This window comes from Leopardus geoffroyi, chromosome C2, assembly GCF_018350155.1.
Source record: "Leopardus geoffroyi isolate Oge1 chromosome C2, O.geoffroyi_Oge1_pat1.0, whole genome shotgun sequence".
In the NCBI taxonomy this organism is placed as follows: domain Eukaryota; kingdom Metazoa; phylum Chordata; class Mammalia; order Carnivora; family Felidae; genus Leopardus; species Leopardus geoffroyi.
Genome location: NC_059333.1, coordinates 2,914,100 through 2,933,098, shown reverse-complemented (window position 1 = coordinate 2,933,098; position 18,999 = coordinate 2,914,100). Strand labels below are relative to the sequence as shown.

The following is an 18,999-nucleotide window of genomic DNA, read 5'->3' as shown; positions in this document are numbered from 1 at the left end:
TGGGGGACTGAAGCCACGTGATCCGGGCCAGAGCCCCAACCTCAGTCACCCACGGCTTCTAGTCCCTTCCTACGGCTCCTCTGAAGGATCCTGGAAACCGACCTCGAGCAGTTGATAAAAGTTCTCATCTAAAATAAGAAAACACCGTCCTTGGGGTTCTGATTTCAGGGTAGAGAATTCCAGGAATTTGTAGATTATTTTCTCCTGGGCCGGCCAACAGAGCCTTTTTAAAAAAACTGATACATAAAGTAGAAAGTTCACAGTCCTCGTTTTGAAGCGTAAATGTTTCAGGGAGTGGAGAACCGTTAACCAAAACAAACAAAAAAGGCTACCAAACACACACGCACGCACGCGGATGGACACGCGGCCCACGCCACGGTCTCTCCCGAGGCAAGCCCCGCGTGGCCCCCGTGGCCCCCTCCCGCCGCCCCGACCGCAGTGGCGCTGGCCAGTCCAGCCAAGCCCTGTCGCCTCTCGCCCCGCCGCCCTCCTTCCCCTTCCCGTCCGCCCACCCTGGCACGCCCCTCAATTATTATTTTTCTTCAGAAAGTTTCCAGGCCCTGCTCAGAGTTGCATTTGCTCAGTGCAAGGGAAAAGGTAAAACCGAGAAGAAAGTAAAAAGCCAAAACACCAAACGTATTGCTTGTTTCGCTTCTAGAAACTTATTGGCTTCGAGTCCGGAAACGTCTTCACATACTCTGAAATTATTGCTTCAAAGGGCCGGCCGGCCCGAGCCGCAGGCGGGGTCCTCACTGCACCAGCACGAAGGTGCCCAGCCGGCCCGAGGTCAGGTCCTCTATCTCACAGTCCGCCTGCGGCAGCCCCGCGGCCACAAAGCTCGGGGGCAGCGTGGCGGCGGGCAGCGGGGCTGTGGCGCTGCCGATGTGCAGGTGGGTGTCCAGCAGCTGGGCCGCCGCCGCCACCGGGGAGCCCCCCGCCTGCAGGAAGTGGGGCGGCAGCAGCGGGCCGGGCGCCAGCCCCAGCTCCTTCTGGAGTCCCGACACAAGGAGCGTGCCGTCGCACGGGGCGAGGACCAGCGGGGCCGGGGGCGGCTGGGGGGCCTGCTGGCAGCCGGGCGGGCCCGCCGGGAAGTGCTGGAGCTGGAGCAACCTGGAGGGAGGGAGGGGGCGGGTCAGCCGCCGGCTGGGGCTGCTCCCCACACGCGAGGCTGTGCGTGACTAATCCCTGAGCAATTCCTGACATTTCCATTCTCCGTCTCGCTTCTGCGGCAGCTCAGAGATGCCAACCAGACGCGACGTTCTTATTCGGTGGCCCCCCCCCCCCGCCCCCCACTCACGGGCGGGCCTCAAAGTGAGGAAGGCCAACTACTCCCCCCCCTCCGCCCCCCTCCGCCGGAACGAGGCCCCACCGGCGGGCGGATCCCCCCCACACCAGGGGCCGGCAGGTGCACGCGTCTGATTCCACGGAGAGGGCGAGGAGCTGCCGAGATAAGGCTACTCCAGAAACCCAGACGTCCTCGAGCCCTCCCCGGGGGGCGGTCACGGGAGCGAGGCGGGGGGCGTACCTCTGCTGGTGTAGGACCTCTTCCAGCAGGCTCCGGCCCTCCCGGCTGCCGGCCCCGCCGCCGTGCGGGCCCGGGCTCGGCGCGGGCAGCTGGAAGGCGCTCAGGCCGCCCCTCGTGGCCCGGCTGGAGGAGGAGGGCGGGCACACCTGGCGAGCCAGCCCCTTGATCTTGTTCAGGCCCAGGAGCCCTTTGGCCCTCGTGCTCTTCCTCAGCTGCTGCCGGAAGGCTTTCAGCCCTGGGGGGGTGCAAAATCAAGCCGGTCCGTGGGTGGCCCCGCAGACCCCGGGCCGGCGTGAGCAAGGAGGGACCCCATGCAAACGTGAAGGCATGAACGGATTGCTTTCCCGTGGGGGTTAAGGGCACTCTCTGGTCATCCGATCGGATGACCCCTCCCGGGGCTAAGTCCTCTCTTCTTCAGAGTTTGATTCGCGGCAGCAGCTCCAACCCCGAACGAGTCTGGGCAGGGGGTCCTCTGTGGACGGAGGCACGAGCGGGGCGGTGGGCTGAGGGAGGGAGCCCAGGCAGGCAGGTGGGGGCTGCCTCTGTGGAGGGTCCCTCCCTGACCTGTCCCCTCCTCCAGGTGAGGCGCTGCGGCCTGGCAGCCAAGTGTCTCCTGGGCTTTTAGGACCGGCCACTAGGAGACCCTGTGAGTTCGTCCCAGAAGACGGGGACATCTAGAGCTCCCCGGCCAGAGACTCGGGGCACACCATCTGCACCGGGACAGGGTGACACCCTCCCAGGGGCACACACAGCACCTTCTGGGACGGGTGGAAGGGGAGCAGGAAAGGTTAGTCACCTTGAGTGAGTGAGGTATCCGACGCCCTCCGGCCTTCCTGGAAGCTGATGGGGAGCAGAGTGACCCCTCCTGGGGCCCCCTGAGCCTGCAGCACTGGGGTGGCAGACTGGGCCCCCAGGAGCGGTGAGGCCAGTCTGAGAGGGGAACAGGTGCCCACCAGCCCCTGGGCGGCCAGGCGTCCACTGAGCCCCGCTGGGCCGTCGCCGGCCGAGAAGGTCAAGCAGCTGTCGGAACTGGTGCCCTCCGAAGGGCTCGCGGCGGAGGAGGAGACGACGATACCTGCAGAAGCAGCACGCGCTCCTGAGGGGCCTGACGCTCCCCAAGGCCAGAAGCAACCCACCAGCACCCAAGTTTTCACCGGAAGTCAGAGGAGAGAACAGGCACGGACACTTTCTCCGTGCCTGGTGCACAGCCCCGGGTCTTGGGACAGCCCGTGGGGCCAGCTGACAGGGGCAGACGGCGGTACTGGCCTCCCTGTGCCTACCCTCAACATGGGGCAGGAGTCTATGACGGCCAGAGGCTGTCAGAGGCGTTTGGGAGCCACGATGGTGGCCGGCCACCTTGAGGGTGCGGCTGCCGCCGTAGCTGACCGGTGGGGCTCAGACAAGGACACACGGGGGTCTGGGCTGCGGACCGGCCCTTCCGGCCCCCGGGGGCAGCTAAACCCCAAGCTGTCCTGCCACCGAAGGACCACGTGCAGTCTCGAAGTAGGATCTGCGTGGCCTCGGGGTTAGAGCAAAAGGCAAATCCGGACAAGGGCAATCAGACGCCCACCAGCCAATAAGGTGCACTCTCCACCGGCCGGTCAGAGTCTCCACCGCACGCCCGCCCCCTGGCCGGTGCCCCGGGCCGCGTTCCTGCCCCACCGGGCACTTACACGGAGGGGCGCTCGGGGAGAAGCAGGTGGACACCTCGGCCAGCGTGTGCCTCCGGCCTGTGCCGCCGGACAGGGGCTCCTGCGGCTCCCGCTCCTCCTCCAGGCCCTGGCCCTGCCTGACCTCCTCACTGATGCTCGCGTCTAGCAGGCCGCTCGGGGAGATGGGGCGATTCCGGAACACTCCGTTGCAGTTGGCGTCCAGGGGGAAAAGCAAGGGCTGGGGGACAGACACAGACCCGTAACTCCTGGGGCTCCACGGGACGCGGGTGGGGGTCGTCGCCACGGCTGGGAGAGCCCCTCCCACGCGACGGCTGCCCAGTGTAGATCACACACCTGGAGTGAGCTGAGGGGGTCACAGTCCGCGTCCGCCTGCAAGACAGACTGCCCGAAGGCCTGGGGCTGTGGGCACAGCAGGGAGGGCTGGAAGGAGTCACCAGACAGGCCTTCCTGAGGCACCTGCGGGCAGGCAGAGGACAGACGTCAGCAGGGAGGTAGCTTTGGGGACAACCGCAAACAGCGTCCCTAGGAAGGCCCCGCTGGCTTTGCCACGGGGCTGACAGGTCAGTCACCAGCTGCCTGGGCTCAGGACATATGCACCTTCCTCTCCAAGGCCATGCCGCCCAGGGTGACCAGGGGAAGGTGTCAGGAGGCCAGACCGGGGACAGTTAAGGAACCAGTGGCTGCAGGGTAGTGCCTGACCCGCAGCGGAGCGGCCGGCACCCCGTCTCCTCCATGTAGCCTCTGGTTCGTGGCTCCCACAGGAACCCCCCCCCAACCCCCATGCCGCATGGGCAGGAGACGGGACCCGGGGGCCGGCGGGCTCGGCGGGCGTCTCAGTCCCGGGCCCGTCTGGGTGAGGGAGCGTAACTGGCGGGCGTGGGGGTGCACGGTCTGGGCAGAGCTCGGGAAGGAGGCTCCCCCCCACCTCAAAGCCGCCGAGATCCGAGCTGCGCGGCCTCTGCTGCCGGGCCAGGCCGGGCCGCGCCGACGGCTGTGTGTGCCGATGCTCCTTCAGCCGCTCGAGGAGGAGGTAATAAATGGCAGCAAAGTGGTTGTAGCTGCTGTTCTGCAGTGACTGCAGGAGGCAGAGGGAAGCGGGGTCAGAGCGGGGCCAGCACGGGGAAGAGCGGGGCGACAGGGCTCCGCGGCGGGCGGTGCCTCCGACGCTTCCCGAGCGGCCGAGGCTCCCTGACAGGCCTGTTCCCAGGGTTATTCCTGGGTGGCCGAGAATATCCTTTAGAGGAGTGGACAGCTGGCCCTTAAATTAGCCCATGTTCCCGTTTTAACTCGACTGGCGAGTGCCTGCTTTTCCTCGGAGTGAGCGCCTCTCCCGTCCAAGCCCGCGCGAGGCCAGGCGGTGGCCCTCACCTCCACGGTCCTCTGCCGGTCGATGCCCAGGGTGTGCATGATCCCCAACACCTGCTCGTCGTAGCGGCCCAGGCTGGCGTTGTAGCTGAGCGCAGAGAAGGCCGTGCAGGCCTGCCGCGGCACCGGGGGCTCGGCCTGCATCCACCTGTGCTGCCGGATCTGGGCGATGGTGATGCGCTTGCTGGGGTCCACCACCAGCATGCGGCGGATCAGCGTCTCACAGTCTGGGGGGTGAGGGAGGCCCGCTGAGCCCGGGCGGCCCCCCTGCGTGCTCCCACCACCGCCCAGCTGGGTCCCGCAGCGGCCCCGCTGGGGACCAGGCTCCCCTCCTGAGCGCGACACATGAGTGACCGTCCTAAAGGACGCTGAGACCGGGGGCGGTGGCCCTGGGCTGCCGCTCAGGACCTGCCGCCAGGAGAGCCAGCAATCGAGGGGACGGGGTCCTGCCGACCTGCCCCAGACCGAGGACCAGGCCGGCCGGCATCCCAGAGACTAGGCCCTCTCGGGGGGACCGCAGAGCCGAGGCCCCCGCCGCCCCACAAGTAGGGCACTGAGGAAACACCCAGTGGGCTGGGCTTGGGTCGCAGGCGGCAGGGAAACAGCCCGCGGTAATGCGGGGCTGACTCACGGCCCTGACGGCACACCCAGACACCGTCGGGCAGGCGTTTCGGGAACTAACCCCCCCCCCCCCCCCCCCCCCCCGTGCAAACCCCTCGTCCCGGGTCGCCCACCTTGAGACATAAAGAACGGGATACGGAAGCGGCCCTCCAGCACCCGCTGCCGCAGCGCCGGCAGGTTGGGTCCGTCGAAGGGGAGCGACCCGCACACCAGCACGTACAGCACGACGCCGAGGCTCTGCAAAGACCACACGGCCTGGGGTCAGCGCCCGCACGCCCGCGGCCGGGGCCCTGGCGTCTGACGCGCGCCGCCCACGCGGGCTCCTGGCTCCTACCCAGATGTCCAGCTGGGGGCCTTCGTACTCCTTCCCCTCAAAGACTTCTGGGGCCGCGTACGGGGGGCTCCCACACCACGTGGACAGGGGCTCTCCTGACTTGTAGAAATTCCCAAATCCAAAATCTGAGGGACAGGAAAACGGACGGTGAGGTCGCGGCGGAAACGGCAGGACCGCGGACACAAAGGTGCGCGCGCCAACAGCGGGGGGCCTCGTGGGCCCTTAGGAGACAGCGCTTCCCGGGCGCGGGGACCACCCCCCGCCCCCCAGCCCCGGAGGGCCCCTTGCCTGCCAGCTTGATGTCCATGCTGCCGTCCAGCAGCAGGTTCTCGGTCTTCAGGTCCCGGTGGACGATGTGGTGGCTGTGGCAGTACTCCACGGCGGACAGAATCTGCCAGAATTTCTTCCGTGCTTCGTTCTCGCTGAGGTGCCCGTTGGAGGTCAGATAATCTGAGGGGTGACAAGCCGAAGCTCCAGCCCTAACGTCCAGAAGTCTGGCCATCGTCTGGAGTGCGAGTGAGGGAAGCCGTACGACTTAAAGACGGGCAGACCCAAATGCTGGGGGGCGGATTCCTGACCAGTTATACCCTCTGCTTTCAACAGATGTCAGAGACAGGCGTGACTTACCAAACATTTCTCCATTTTTCGCGAATTCGGTGACAATGTAAAGCATATCCTTTGTCTCCATAACCTAAAAACACAAAGACCTCCCGTTTAACCACACGGGAAGAGAACATGCCAACGGTATAAATAATCTACTCGAACCCCAGTAAATTTTTAACTTCCCCAAGGATGAGTGTATCCATTATCTTTAAAAAGGAAAGAAAATAAACACTTCTGTGTTAAAGAAACAGATACGGGGGTTCCTATTCAGGAAAAGAATTTAAAACATCAGAGGTGAATTCCTCACTAACCTGTCTGTCCGAATGCACTAGAACCTTCCTGTATCACCGTGTTAACGCAACTGCCTCACCCACCCGCCGGCTCTGTGAGGCCTCAGAGGTCTGACACCCGCAGCATGCACTGCTAGGGCTTTCTTCTAGAAGCCTAGCAGGCACCAGATGATTCAGGCCAAGCTGAATAATAGATAACGAACACCCCTTCCCCCTTGCGTTATTGACATGATAAATTGGGCGCTGAGAAGCGGGTTCTGCCAGGTTAAGCTACGACAGACTGCTCTTTATACGGCAAACCCCTCAGCATGTGTCAGTAGCAACAGCCGAGGTCAAACACACCCTGCAGGCTCACTTACGGGTCGAGAATTTTACTTCACTGTGCAAACAATTTTAAAAAAGAGTCGAAAATACAGCTAGCTAAGAAACAAGGTACATTTCACATCTTTGGTCCTACAAGAAGGAAATCCAACTCCTTCCCAGGCGTTTTACAAGATTTCAAAGGGAGACACAGAGACAATACGTGCTCACAGGAACAGATTTCTTTAGGGTTCGAAATACAGTTTTTCGGTAAAAAAGACACCTCAAAGGCAACTGGTTTAAGCCGTAAATCTAACAAGACAGCAAACACAGTGTGTTTGACCAAGAATCCCCAATGTCCTGAAGTGTCCTGGCCCTCTACGTGTGCGGTAGAGGCCTGGGCAGGAAGGCCGAGGCTCGTCCCTCTCCTCAGTTCAAAAGAGAGCCGGAGAAAGAATTAAGAGTAAACGTGTTTGGGGTGTTGGGAAACCTCCAGGCAAGAGTGTAGTGTCTCAGCAAGGTTCTGGGGCCTGGGCCAGCTGGATGAGAGTTAGACACCAGCGTAAAACCCCGAGGAATGACATGCATTGCTGTCCCTATCACGTCCGAACGGTTAAAGCGACCCAGACAGCACCGAGAGGTTTCACTCCGCGAAAGGACCTCTCACTCTGATGCTGGGGGCGATGTGCTGTCTAACTGGGCTGCTCCACACAATGGGCCAGCAGAGGGACAGGAAGACCAGGAAGGTACACTCTGGCTCATCCCTCCAGCAAAGTCAAAAACAGGGCTCGGGCCACTCCTGCGGAAACAGGCCAGGCACATTTCTCAGGCACTGACATCAGCGGCCACGGAGGAAACTTCTTATCAAAGCAGCACAACTAAAAATGACACAGAAACAAAACACAAACCCGAGCGTATGGTGGAGGGCTGACGACTGCACTCAGTGACTCTAAGTGAACTGTCATTCAGGGGAACACAAGCCCGGTGACACTACTTCCGTGGGACAGTTTTCTCTTCTAACGCCCTCTCCTGCCACACTGCCCGCCGAGCCTCGCCGTGGGCACACACACACACACCCGCACCGTCCCGTGTTCCTCTCAGATTCGGGAGGCTTCGCGAGAATCCCCAGAAGGAACTTACACCCGGCACAGCTGGATGAAATACCGAGCGTTTGCAAAAAACGTAGCAGCCGGCATCTCATCTGCAGAAGTGGTCGGGTAAGAGTTGCTTTACTGCGCTCATTAAATCAGCGCTTGTAATATCCCAAAGATATGATTTATTAGTTAAAACACGATAACGACAATAAAGTCGCAAAACAAACCGACAGACGGATAGGGCGAGGCATGTTCTTAACGCGGATTCAATGACAAGTTCTCTGTTCTCACCATGGCAAAAGTATTTTCATCTCTCCGTTTTTGACGGAAGAGTTGAAACGGGAAGACAAATGCCTTTGCAAAGAGTTCACGGAAACTGGTAAACGCAGCCGGTTTTAAAGTTGAATAATCATCTGCAAAGGGGGAAGCGTCTCCTTCCACTAAAATCTGTCCTATGCTAAATGCTTGACATGAGACAATACCTACGTCTGGTTGTTTGTTTTCTTAGGAAAGTGAATCTAACAACCGACCTCTATGCATTTAAAACTGGAGCGAATGACAATACAAAATAAAATTTTAATGAGGCAAATCTCAATTATGATCCAAAAGCAAGAAAATAATTGAAAACGCATCTGAAGAGCTCACAAAAATCAATCTATTTACCTTACACAGCCAACCCCCTGCCTCCCACACACACCCAAAGAGAGGGGCAAAATTCAGAATCGCAGACTTATTGTTGAAAATAAAAGGTAATAAACACACTTGCCAGAAGTAACAGCAAAAGGCAAACTTGAGTCCTTACCTGATAAAGCTTTATGATGTGAGGATGATTCAGAAGCTTCATGATCTGAACCTCACGATATATTTTCTCCAAATTACTGGAGTCTAATCGAGTTTTATCGATTATTTTTATTGCAACCTACAGTTTAAAAGAAAGGATATTTTTGTCCCCAAACGCCTTTCATTGACACGTTTTGTTTTTTTGCAGCTTAATTTCTGTAACACTTTATGTCCCCAAAGGTCACAAAAAGTTGGGGGGGAAAAAAAAGTCACCATTAATGGTACTTAAAGTTAAGGAAGTATCTTAAATGTCTTCTAGCTCACTTTACAGGGCCTCGGCCTGGATCCCAGAGCCCCACACTCCTGGGTCATCCGGTCATTACTGTCTCTGCTGTCCCCTAATATTTGTCGAAATTATTCAGAATCATAACATAAAGCATTTTCTCCTCGTGGAACTGAGAACTGTCAGCACGGAGACATTGCAGGATGAACCCTGAGGACAGGAAAACCACCCAGCCACCTCCAGGGAGGGTCCTCACCGACCAGGTCTGGCACACACCTGGGTTTTGGTGACTCGATGCCGGGCCAGCTTCACTACGGCGAAATTGCCCTTGCCCAGGGTCCTCTCGACATCGTAGAAGCCCACCCGGAGGGGCTTCTGCTGGCTCTGGCCGGAGCCCGCAGGGGCCGCACTCAACTCCGACATGATCACCATGGCTCCGGGGCGCACCTGCGGGCCACCCGGGAGCGCACTCAACACCGGACCTGCCTGACCCGACCCGGGGGGGGGGGAGGGGGGGGCGGTGGCTCGCGCTCCCCGCCGCCCCCTCACTCTGCTCCTTTCTAAACACCTCACCTCGCCGGGCGCTTGCCCGCTCCCACGCCCGCTCCCACGCCCGCTCCCGACACTCCGGCTCCCAAGACCCCCAGCCCTTCGGGCGTGTGGACCCCCTCCACCCTGCGATCCGCGGTCGACTCCATCCCGACCCCCCGACCCCCCAGCCCCGCGGGGCGCGTGGGCCCGCTCCCACCCTCACCGCCCCCTGCCGGTCCTCTGCTCCATCCCGACCCCCGACCCCCCACCCCCCCGCCCCGTAGGGCGCCTGGATCCGCTCCCACCCGCTGCCCGCGGTCTTTCTCCATCCCGACCCCCGACCCCCCAGCCCCGTAGGGCGCCTGGACCCGCTCCCACCCGCCGCCCTGGGGACACTCCATCCCGACCCCCAGATCCCTTCAGCCCCGCGGGGTGTATAACCCGTTCCCCCGCCGCCCCCCGCCCCGCCCCCCGCTCCATCCCGACCCCCGACCTGCAGCCCAGCGGGGCGCGGGGCCCGGCTCCCACCCCGCCGCCCGGGATCCGCTCTACACCGACCCCGGGCCCCCAGTCCGGCAGGGTGTGTAACCCGCTCCCACGCCGCCTGCGGCCGGTTGCATGCCGATCTCCGGACCCCCAGCCCCGCAGGGCGCCGGGACGCGCTCCCACCCCGCCGCCCGCGGTCCGCTCCATCCCAACCCCCGGAGCCCCAGTTCCGTGGGGCCGGTGGACCCGCTCCCACGCCGCCCGCCCCACAACAAAGGGGAGCCCGGCGGCGGCGGGGCGAGCGGCGTCCCGCTCCGAGACCCCCACGCGCGCGCCTTCGGGCCCCGGAGCCCGGAGCGGCAGTCGGAAACCAGAGCCCGGGAGCTCCGGAGCCCCGGCCCGGCCGCCCCGAGCCCGGCGGCGGCCACCCCGGCCTCGCCGCCGCCTCACCTCCGCCGCCCTCCGAGTGCCGAGGCCGGGCCGCCGCTCTCCCCGCGGCCCCCGCCGCCCGCTCGGTCGCTCGCGCTGCTCGGGCGCCTGCTTCTCGAGCGCCTGCTTCTCGGGCCGCCGCCGCCGCCGCCGCCCGGGCCGCGCCGCATGTCAGCTCTGAGGCCGCGCGGCGCGCTCGGGCCGCACGCGCCGCCCGCCGCGGGCTCCGCCCCGGCCCCGCCCCGGCCCCGCCTCCGGCCCGCCCCCGGCCCTGCCGCGCCGGCCCCGCCCCGCCCCGCCGGCCCCGCCCCCGCCGCCGCCGCCGCCGGATTGATACATCCCCATTGACGTCGCTTTGACGCCAGAGCGACGCGCGGCCGAGCGCCAGGCGAAGGGAGAGCGGGAGATCGGGCGGTTGCCAAGAGACTGGCGGCTCTGACGCGCGCGCTGATGGGGCCGTCGCCCTGGCGACCGCGGGGCGGTGACGTCAGGGGCGCCGGCCGCCCGAGGCCCGCCGAGGCCCGCCGTCCCGCCCGCGCTCGCGTTCCCGCCGGCGCGCGCCCCCTACCGGGCGCCTCGGGCGCTGCAGGCGGCTCGGCCTCCAGTCCCGGGGTGCAGTTCTCCGCCTGCTAGCGCGCGCAGCCGCCCTGGCGCGGCGCCCCCATTTCTCGCGCTCTTCCCAAAGGCTTGGTTCTGGGGCATTTCCCAACCCCCCGGAAGTGCAGCACTTCCTCTTTGCTGCCGTCCTCTTTGGACCCGTAGTCCGGGGTCCCCGTTATCGGGGTACAGGGCCCCAATTTCTGTCGAAAGTCCTCGGACTTGGCACCTCTATTAGGAGAAGTAGCAGGCGGGGCTCGGGAAAGCTCGCAGACTCGCAGAATAGGGCCACACGGGATGCCAGGTGACAGCCCGCCAGCTCCCACTCCCCGAATTGCCCCCCCCCCCCCCCGCATCCCAGAGAAGCGCCAGCACCCCCAGGGACCCTCTGGGGCTCGGCAGCTGCAGACACGCAAGACCTGGGGGCAGCCCAACTCCGGTTACCTTTGTTCTGCACAAATCTATTGTTTAGCGAGTGAGAAACTTAAACACAGGAAACCTGGGCAGCATCTTCTGGCACAGGGAGCCCCGGGTGGGATGGGTCGGGTTCTCGTCCTGGCTTTGCCCTCCGCCCCCGCAAGGCGCGCCAGTGGCGTGGTTCAGCCCGCCCGTTCTCCCTCAGATCTGCGGGTCAGCAGCTGGCGACAGACCAGAGGAGGCTTGGGGACCTTTGTAAGGGAATCCACGGGCTCTGCTTTGACGAAGGCACCCAGGGGGATGGAGAGAGGTGGAAAGGCCCAGAAGGCCGGTTTCTCGGAGGGCCAGAGGTGTCGGTGGGAATGGGTTCTGCCCACTGAGGTCTTCAAGCTCTTGGGACCAGCTATGGGGAGCCCAGTTAGCAACACCTTCAGTGAGGTGGTGATGGTTCTCCGACAAGTCCCCGATGCTCTGCATTCAGACAAGGGGAGGACTCTGCTCCTGGGGCTGTGGAGGGGTGGGGGGGGGGTTGGGAAACAGGTGGGGTCAGCTCAGGCCAGGACTTCCTCCTTGGCGGCAGTGGACAGGGCAGGTCCTGTGGACTTAGTTACTTTCCTCTGCTGCCTGTTTCCCCAGAGCTGCCTGGGACAGTCCTGTGTCCCCCCACCCCCCCGGACTGGTGCCTGGCAGCCTATTCCCTGTTAGAGAGGAGGCCGGACAGGATGACAATGGCAGTGGGTGACAATTGCCGTTGGTATTGCTGTTCACTTCATGTCCCCTTATGCCTCATCAGAAAATAACACGTCTCTAGGGAAGACAGAGGCTATGGGTGAATGACATTTTTTGAACATTAGGCATTAGGAAGGCAGTGGTTTGGGATTTAAATTTTACGTCTAGCCTAGAATCATTTTCCCTTGTGTTAAATGAAAACACTATTTCATAAGAGGGGGTGGGGAGCAAAACTTAAGTAAGATGGATGCAGAACTTAGAAGCCTTCTTCCAGAGGCTTCCATGCGTGGCCTGGAGAGGTGGCTGGACTGGTGAGGGTACCATGTAGGACTCGGATGTGCTTCTCCTGATACACAGCCACCAGCCAGACCGAATATTTCCCAATCACCCCTCCCTGGACGGTTCTTCGTGGGTCAGTTTGTTTTGAAAGGCCTTTCGGGGACACCAACAATTCCAGAATTTTCCTTAGTCTTTCAGAAGTGCCCTGATTATCTGTCCCAGCTATATCCGCCGAGAATTTGGAGGAGTATTTTTACTTTCTTCCAGCTGAATAGTTCACAACTGCTTTTCTTCCCTTCTGGGGGTCCCACTAATCTCCTAGGAGAGCAAGACGCAGAGATAAGAAACCGGGGATCTGAATGCACTCACCTGCGGCCCCTCATTCTGTGACCCCAGAACTTTCCTCAGGCTCATCCAAAGGGGCGCCCAGCAAACCGGGGCCCCTCCACCCCCTCCCATCCCAGGTCTAGCCAAGTCTTTTGAAAGGTCATAGGTGTTTGCAAACACCTGGCTGGCTGTTTGGAAACATTGTGTCATCGCTGCAGCCAAAAGAGCCAAAGCTGCCTTCCCAGAGAAGGTCCCTGGACCCAGGTTCACTTGTCCCTTAGACCTAGTCCTTCCTGAGCTTCCAGCCTTCTGAACAGCCCCGTGTGGGCCGTGGCCACCCCTCCGCCCCAACCCTTGGGTGGAAAGTCTGCTCTGCAGAGAAGGCAGGCAGGGCAGAGGCAAAGTCTGACCCCAGAACGGCTGCCACCTCTCCCAGTGGGACTCTGGCTGGCACCCCTGGGAACTTGCCGTTGACGCGTCTCTGCTTCCAAGGATCTTCGATTATTCTTTGCATCCTTGGCACACAGAGGCCATAATTCCTTCCAGAATCCTTGACTTCTTTTCAGATTTCTCGTCTTGCATGCTCTGTGTGCGTCATGAGGGGGGGATACACAGCGTGTGCTCCAGGAGAGGTAAGCAAACAATGGGAGGACTCCCCCACTCGCCATAACGGAAGAAACGCTCTCAGCGTCTGCAAGGATAGTGTCTGTTTTGTAGATCTTCGCAGATTCGGGAGAATCAGGACGTCGGTTTTCTTTTCCATTTGGACTTTCTTAAGCCTGTCTTCTCATGGCAGTCTTTCTGGAGTTCACCTTCCTCTCCTCAGGTCTTGAGACAGGAGACTCCATCGGCAGCAAGTGGGTCCCTTTGATATTCACACTTTCCTGGCTGGTGTTCTAAACCCGTTCCCTCCAGATTAAAGGTGGTGGGGACAGCAGCGCCCCTTGTAAGGTGGCCTTCCCCTTGTCACCATAGGAAGGCAAGGTGATTTTCTTCCTGGACACTCTCCTCCTAGATAACTCAAGGTCCTTCTCTGTCCTCCTGGCTGTCTTGTTTGGGTTTATGTGGTTTATTTAAGGGGTCAGGCCAATGATTTCACACATCAAAAAATAAGATTGGCTGCTAGCAGCATCCTCGGGCCTCAGGGTTGGCCCCGGTCCCTTCTGCCGTCTGTTACATTTGCAGAACTTGACATGGACACAGGAATAGACACGTCCTCACTGCCTCAGGGAATCAGTGCCCCTGGCCTTGGGCTCAGCAGGTGGGAAGAAAGCACTCACCCTCTTCCATGGACACCTCGGCTCCAAAGGTATCACCTCCTACGCCACGGTTCCTCTGCGTCCGTGACTGCCTCGTTGGTGCTCAGGTGAGGCCCTCCACAGGCTGGGAGAGGAGGAATCCTGGGTCCTGGGGACTCTGGGACTGGGATATGTGTCCCGAGAGGTCCCAGAGAGGAAGCCATGGGACAGGCAGGGCAGAATTCTAACACACTGGGCTTACACACATACACACACACCAGCAAAAACTTCCTATTAGCAGACCAGCTCTTGAATCCAACGTTCTAGGACTCTGGTTCCCATTTCTGTCTCCCACCAGTGAGTCCTCACTGATAATGGGGCTAATGGGGCTAATGGGGCTGCCTGATAGAAAGCAAGGCTGTGGTTGGTGCCACACCCGAGGACCCAGCAGGCCTTTGGATGTCTGTCTCCTGATGGGCGTTCTGTAGACAGCTGTCTTAAGGAGACTGGGGTGGGAGGGGACGCAGGACTGGGCAAGGGAGCAGCAAGGACCTGAAATGTACCTATCGCGGGCTCGTTTAAGAAAAGCAACATCCAGAAACCTGGTGGGGGGTGGTCACATGTCCTGGTCGCGTTCCCAGGATAAATCAGCTGTCCTCAGGTGGAAGGAAGCCGCACCTGTAAATGCCTCAGTTCCCGCCGTCTTACTGGTGGTCCCAAGCAAGTGGGGAGAAAAGTTCCCACTCCTCCGTGTTGTAGAGCAGAGGCCTCTGGGGTCCCCTGACCTCGTGCAGACCAGGCCCCGGGCCCAGGAGCCACAGTGTGGTCACACCCCTCATTCTGGGCTTTCCGCAGGGGCTGCACAGAGCTCCCGGACCCCTGCTGGAGATGTTGGACTTCTAAGCAGTGATTCTCATCTGACTGTCATCGAGCACGCTATACTGTCTTCTTTACGGCTGTTCACTCATTCAGAAACGATGTGAGTTTCTACTCTTGGTCAGAACTGTGCAGGGGTGTGCCCGGGTGCCATGGACGGTGACGGATGCGCTGGCAGTGACCGAGTGGGTGGCGGGGGGCGGGTCTGAGAGGGAGGGGAGGTGGCGAGGCGTGCGGTGCCTGGGGGGTCCCCCCTCAGGCGTCCACCCAGAGTCACGGAGCACCTGCCGTGTGCCACGCACATTGGGCACGTGAGCACAGCAGGAAGGGGACAGACAAGGTGCCTTCTCTCCAGGGCAGATGCCTCGTTAAGAAGACAGGCAACAGGATAAGGTGATAAGGTGATGGGCAGAGGGGTTTGGCAGGCATCCCACGGGGGGCTCCTTCCGTCTTCCCGAGAGAAGGTGGGGACACAGAGCAGGAGGCCGGCGGAGGCAGCTGAGGAGAAGCCGGAGAGGGGGATCCAGGCCAGCTCCGAGGCTGGAGAGGCAAACGTGGGTGGATGTGCTCAGCATCGTCAAACGTCCGTCTGCAAATTATTGCACAGGTGGCCTTGTGACTCTTCCCTGGAGGTGCTCGGGTGAGGACCGTTGTGGCATAAGTGGGTATCTGGGCTCAACCAGGGTTGGGGCATTGCCAGGCGAGGAGTGACGGCAGGGAAAGCAGCCAGGATGAGGGGAGAGGAGGTTGGGATGTTTGCGTGGAGCGGACCCATCCTGGGTGTGGCTTGCCCACGGGGGAAGGAGGGGGTGAGGGCAGCAGGGGTCCGCTGGGCAGCACAGGAAGTGTAAGTCGTTTGCCCAGCCCAGACCCTGGGGCGGTGGCAGAGGACTCCCCCATTCCGGGTGTGAGCCGTGGGAGGAGGGACAGGCAGCGACACAGAGGCCCGGACACTGGGTCTCTGTGCGGCCTCGGGATGGATCCCAGCACGTTCAGCGGTGTCTTCTGGGCACACGATCGATAGGAAATTTAGAAAATGCGCAAGTCCGGAAAGATGAAAACAGAAAACCCTGGCCATGCCACCGGCATTGTGATCTTTTTCCATCCAGTCTTTTGATGAAAACCGTGCGGAGACCCTGTTTCGCCAGCCTTCTTCACCAGCGCGGACGGCAAGCGTCCTGCCAGGCATTACGGAGCCATCAGAGCGATGGTTTTAGCGTCTGCCCGGAATTCCGCTGTGGAAGTGGCCGTGTCGTCCCCGGTTTAACCCCTTGTTGTCCTCCCCTCCACGCGGACATCGTGGTTCCTGTGCTATGAAGCTTTCCTCTGACATTCCCCGGGAGGCTGGCTTGGGGGTGATGTGGCTGTTGGAGAGGCATCCAGGGTCAAGGCTGGACACCTGGCCCAGACAGCTCAGGACGGCGCAGCCCGGGGGTGGGGGGGTGGTCCCTGGAGGCCAAGGGCAGAATTTCGGGAGCCTCAGGGCCTGGGGACCCTCAGGCACAGGCCACCGCAGCAGAGCTCAGGAGCACCTCGTCCCCCCATTGCCAAGGTGACACGGAGGCCTCTGATTGCCCAGGAGGAGGCCGGCTCTGCATCAGGCCTTTTCGTAGCCTGCAAAGGTGTTTTCATCCCCTCTGACCTGGTTTCCATGGTTTCCGGTGTTGTTGTTGCGTTGTTTGTTTAAAAAGAAAACACACAGACTTACGTCACGAGGAGGCAGAGACGTCACAGCCATCAGCTAATAAAAACGACCGAAAGCTAGTCCCCAGACCACGCACCCGCGGCGACGTCTCCCTAGTATGGCGGGACAGCTAATGAGCCGTGCAGAGACGGGACGTGGAATGGAGCGGGACAAAGTCTGGGGCGTTGGCACCCCGCGGTCCTGCTCACGTCTCCGTGGTGGTCCCTGAGAGACCAGAAAGGACAAAAATTTGGTCGGGGAGAAAACAAGACAGCTCAGGCCACAGCTACTCAGAACATAGAGAGTTTGCAGGTGGGCAGAGCCTCTCGGGACCAGCCAGACCGGGAAGAAGGTCCAACCAGATCCCGGGGCTGGGGACTGGTTAGTGGCAGCTGAGCAGCGGGAGGAAGCTGGCCCGTCCGCTCCGGGGCCGGCCCGCAGCCCAGCTCCCGCTGTCCCCCCTCGATGGTGTGTGGTCCCAGGGCCCTCGAGTTGATGTGAAGGGTACCTGAGAGGCTTTGGAGAGCCCCAAAGTGCAGGAAAGGCCCAAGACGGACAACTTTAAAGTAATAGGGCAAGCTCAGTAGTGGGATATTCCAGAGAAGCTGGCAGCAAGGGACACCTAATCTTGGGGCCATAGGACGGTGGGGGCTGTGGGGTAGCGGGATAGTGGGGCCGGGGGGCCGTGTGGTGAGGGAGAGACAGAGCATATGGCTGGGGGAGGCGCAGCTGAGCAGGGCAGACACGTGGACCGTGAGGCAGCTGGGCAGGGGCATGGGGGCAGTGAGCCAGAAACAGGAGTGTGCAGTGACGGGTCTTGTTTTTCCGTGGCCTCCGGCCCCTGACCTGAATTTACCCCGACCTTGACTGCTCCCCGTCTCTCTCCTCTGGGAGTGCCCTGCTCCGGGTCCCCCCACCTAAAGCTGAGCCACTCAGAGAGAGAACCCGGACAGCGACGGCCTCCCCTCCCCCTTGCCAGTCCCTCCACCCCTCCGGGGTGCTCCCCCAAGCTCCTGGGCCCCAGGGTCAGTGCTGGGACCCTGCCCCTCCGAGGCCTGAGCCGGCATCCCCCCAGAGTGGTCCCCGGGGACACTCCACAGCACCCCCAGCCCCAGCCGTTGCAAGGCATCTAGGACAGACGCTCTCTCACCCTCTGCCCCCAAACCAGACGCGGGAAGGGGAGGAAGGGTGAGCAGGCAGACATTCAGGTTCTAGAAACAGAAGTCCTTGGCTGGATTCCTACGGGCTGCAGGATGGGCTTCAGCGGCTCTCAGGACCCCCTTCCTCCTGGTGATTCGGGAGGCTGTGCCACACGCCCCATAGCCCGTGTTTTGAAATGTTGACGGTGAAGCTGGGTCATTCAGGCCGACGCAGCTCACTCTCCCCCACCCCACCTGTCCAGTGTGTCTGAGGGTGCCTGCCTGGGGCAGGGTCCCCTGGATGTGCTCCGTCTCAGGCCCCCATTCCAGGAGCCCCTCTCTGGTCCCAGCTGACACTCAGTCCTAGTCTGAAGGGGGTTGACTCTCCTGGCTGGTGTCCTTAGCCCTTGGGTCAAAGGCGACAACCTCTAAGCCTGCCGACCTCACCTCTGAAGAGCGTGGACCCTCCGCGCACCGAAAGCCAGCTTCCCGGGGCCACCAGAGGGCTGGGCCTCAACCCTGAGTTGTTTCTGTACTGGCTCATTTACATACATACCCCTCACGTATAGGGGTGAGGCTAGAACAGGTGTCTAAAGACTTCTACACCTGCGCAGAGTAAGCTTTCTTTCTTCGGGGAGGTCATGCCGAGTGACACGGGCCAGTCACCAGAGGGCAAATATTCCACCGTTTCCATGCGGTCAGATTCGCAGAGGCAGAAAGGAGCTCAGTGGTGGCAGGGGGCCTGGGAGTCGGTGGTTCGCGGGGACAGAGTTTCTGGTTGGGAAGATGGAAAGTTCTGGAGATGGATGGCGCTGAAGGTTGCCAAGCAATGTGAATGATTGTTTTTTGAAAAATTTCTAATGCGTATTTATTTTTGAGAGAGAGAGAGAGGGAGAGAGAGAGAGAGAGAGACAGAGCTCGAGCAGGGGAGGGGAGAGAGAGAGGGGGAGACACGGAATCCGAAGCAGGCTCCGGGCTCTGAGCTGTCAGCACAGAGCCTGACATGGGGCCCGAACTCACGAACCGTGAGAGCATGACCTGAGCCGAAGTCGGACGCTCAACCAACTGAGCCACCCAGGCACCCCGGCATTGGGAATTACTTAATGCAACTGAACTGCACACTTAAAAATGGTTAAGGTGGTAAATTTTATGTATCTTTTATCACAACAACAAAAAAATTTAAAAAAAAGCCACGTCCAAGGGTCCAGCAAGACCCTAAAGCACCACAGGACCACCCAACGGCCCTCCACCCCCTTCCTTACAGACCAGAGGCCGCCTGTGGTGCCGAGGCAGGCCCAGAACGTGTGCGCTCAGGCTCGTGCCGGCCACCAGGGAGGTGTGCCTCAGACCCCGCCTGCCACTCTGAGCTGACGCCCGCAAGGGCTGTGCCCAGGAGCCC

General features: G+C 61.1%; 1 protein-coding gene across 1 annotated transcript; it reads right to left on the bottom strand.

Moving 5' to 3' along the window:
* Positions 1-615: 615 nt before the first annotated feature.
* On the bottom strand, positions 616-10,508 carry SIK1 (salt inducible kinase 1). The gene is made up of 14 exons (XM_045501231.1): positions 10,336-10,508; positions 9,145-9,315; positions 8,608-8,724; positions 6,146-6,209; positions 5,807-5,968; positions 5,519-5,643; positions 5,298-5,421; positions 4,567-4,790; positions 4,124-4,273; positions 3,532-3,654; positions 3,199-3,415; positions 2,322-2,600; positions 1,526-1,760; positions 616-1,110 (listed from the first exon to the last, which is right to left on the bottom strand). Exons 2-14 carry the CDS (start codon positions 9,298-9,300, stop codon positions 750-752), a joined length of 2,337 nt encoding a protein of 778 aa, XP_045357187.1. The 5' UTR covers positions 9,301-9,315; positions 10,336-10,508; the 3' UTR covers positions 616-749.
* Between the last annotated feature and the right edge of the window lie 8,491 nt (positions 10,509-18,999).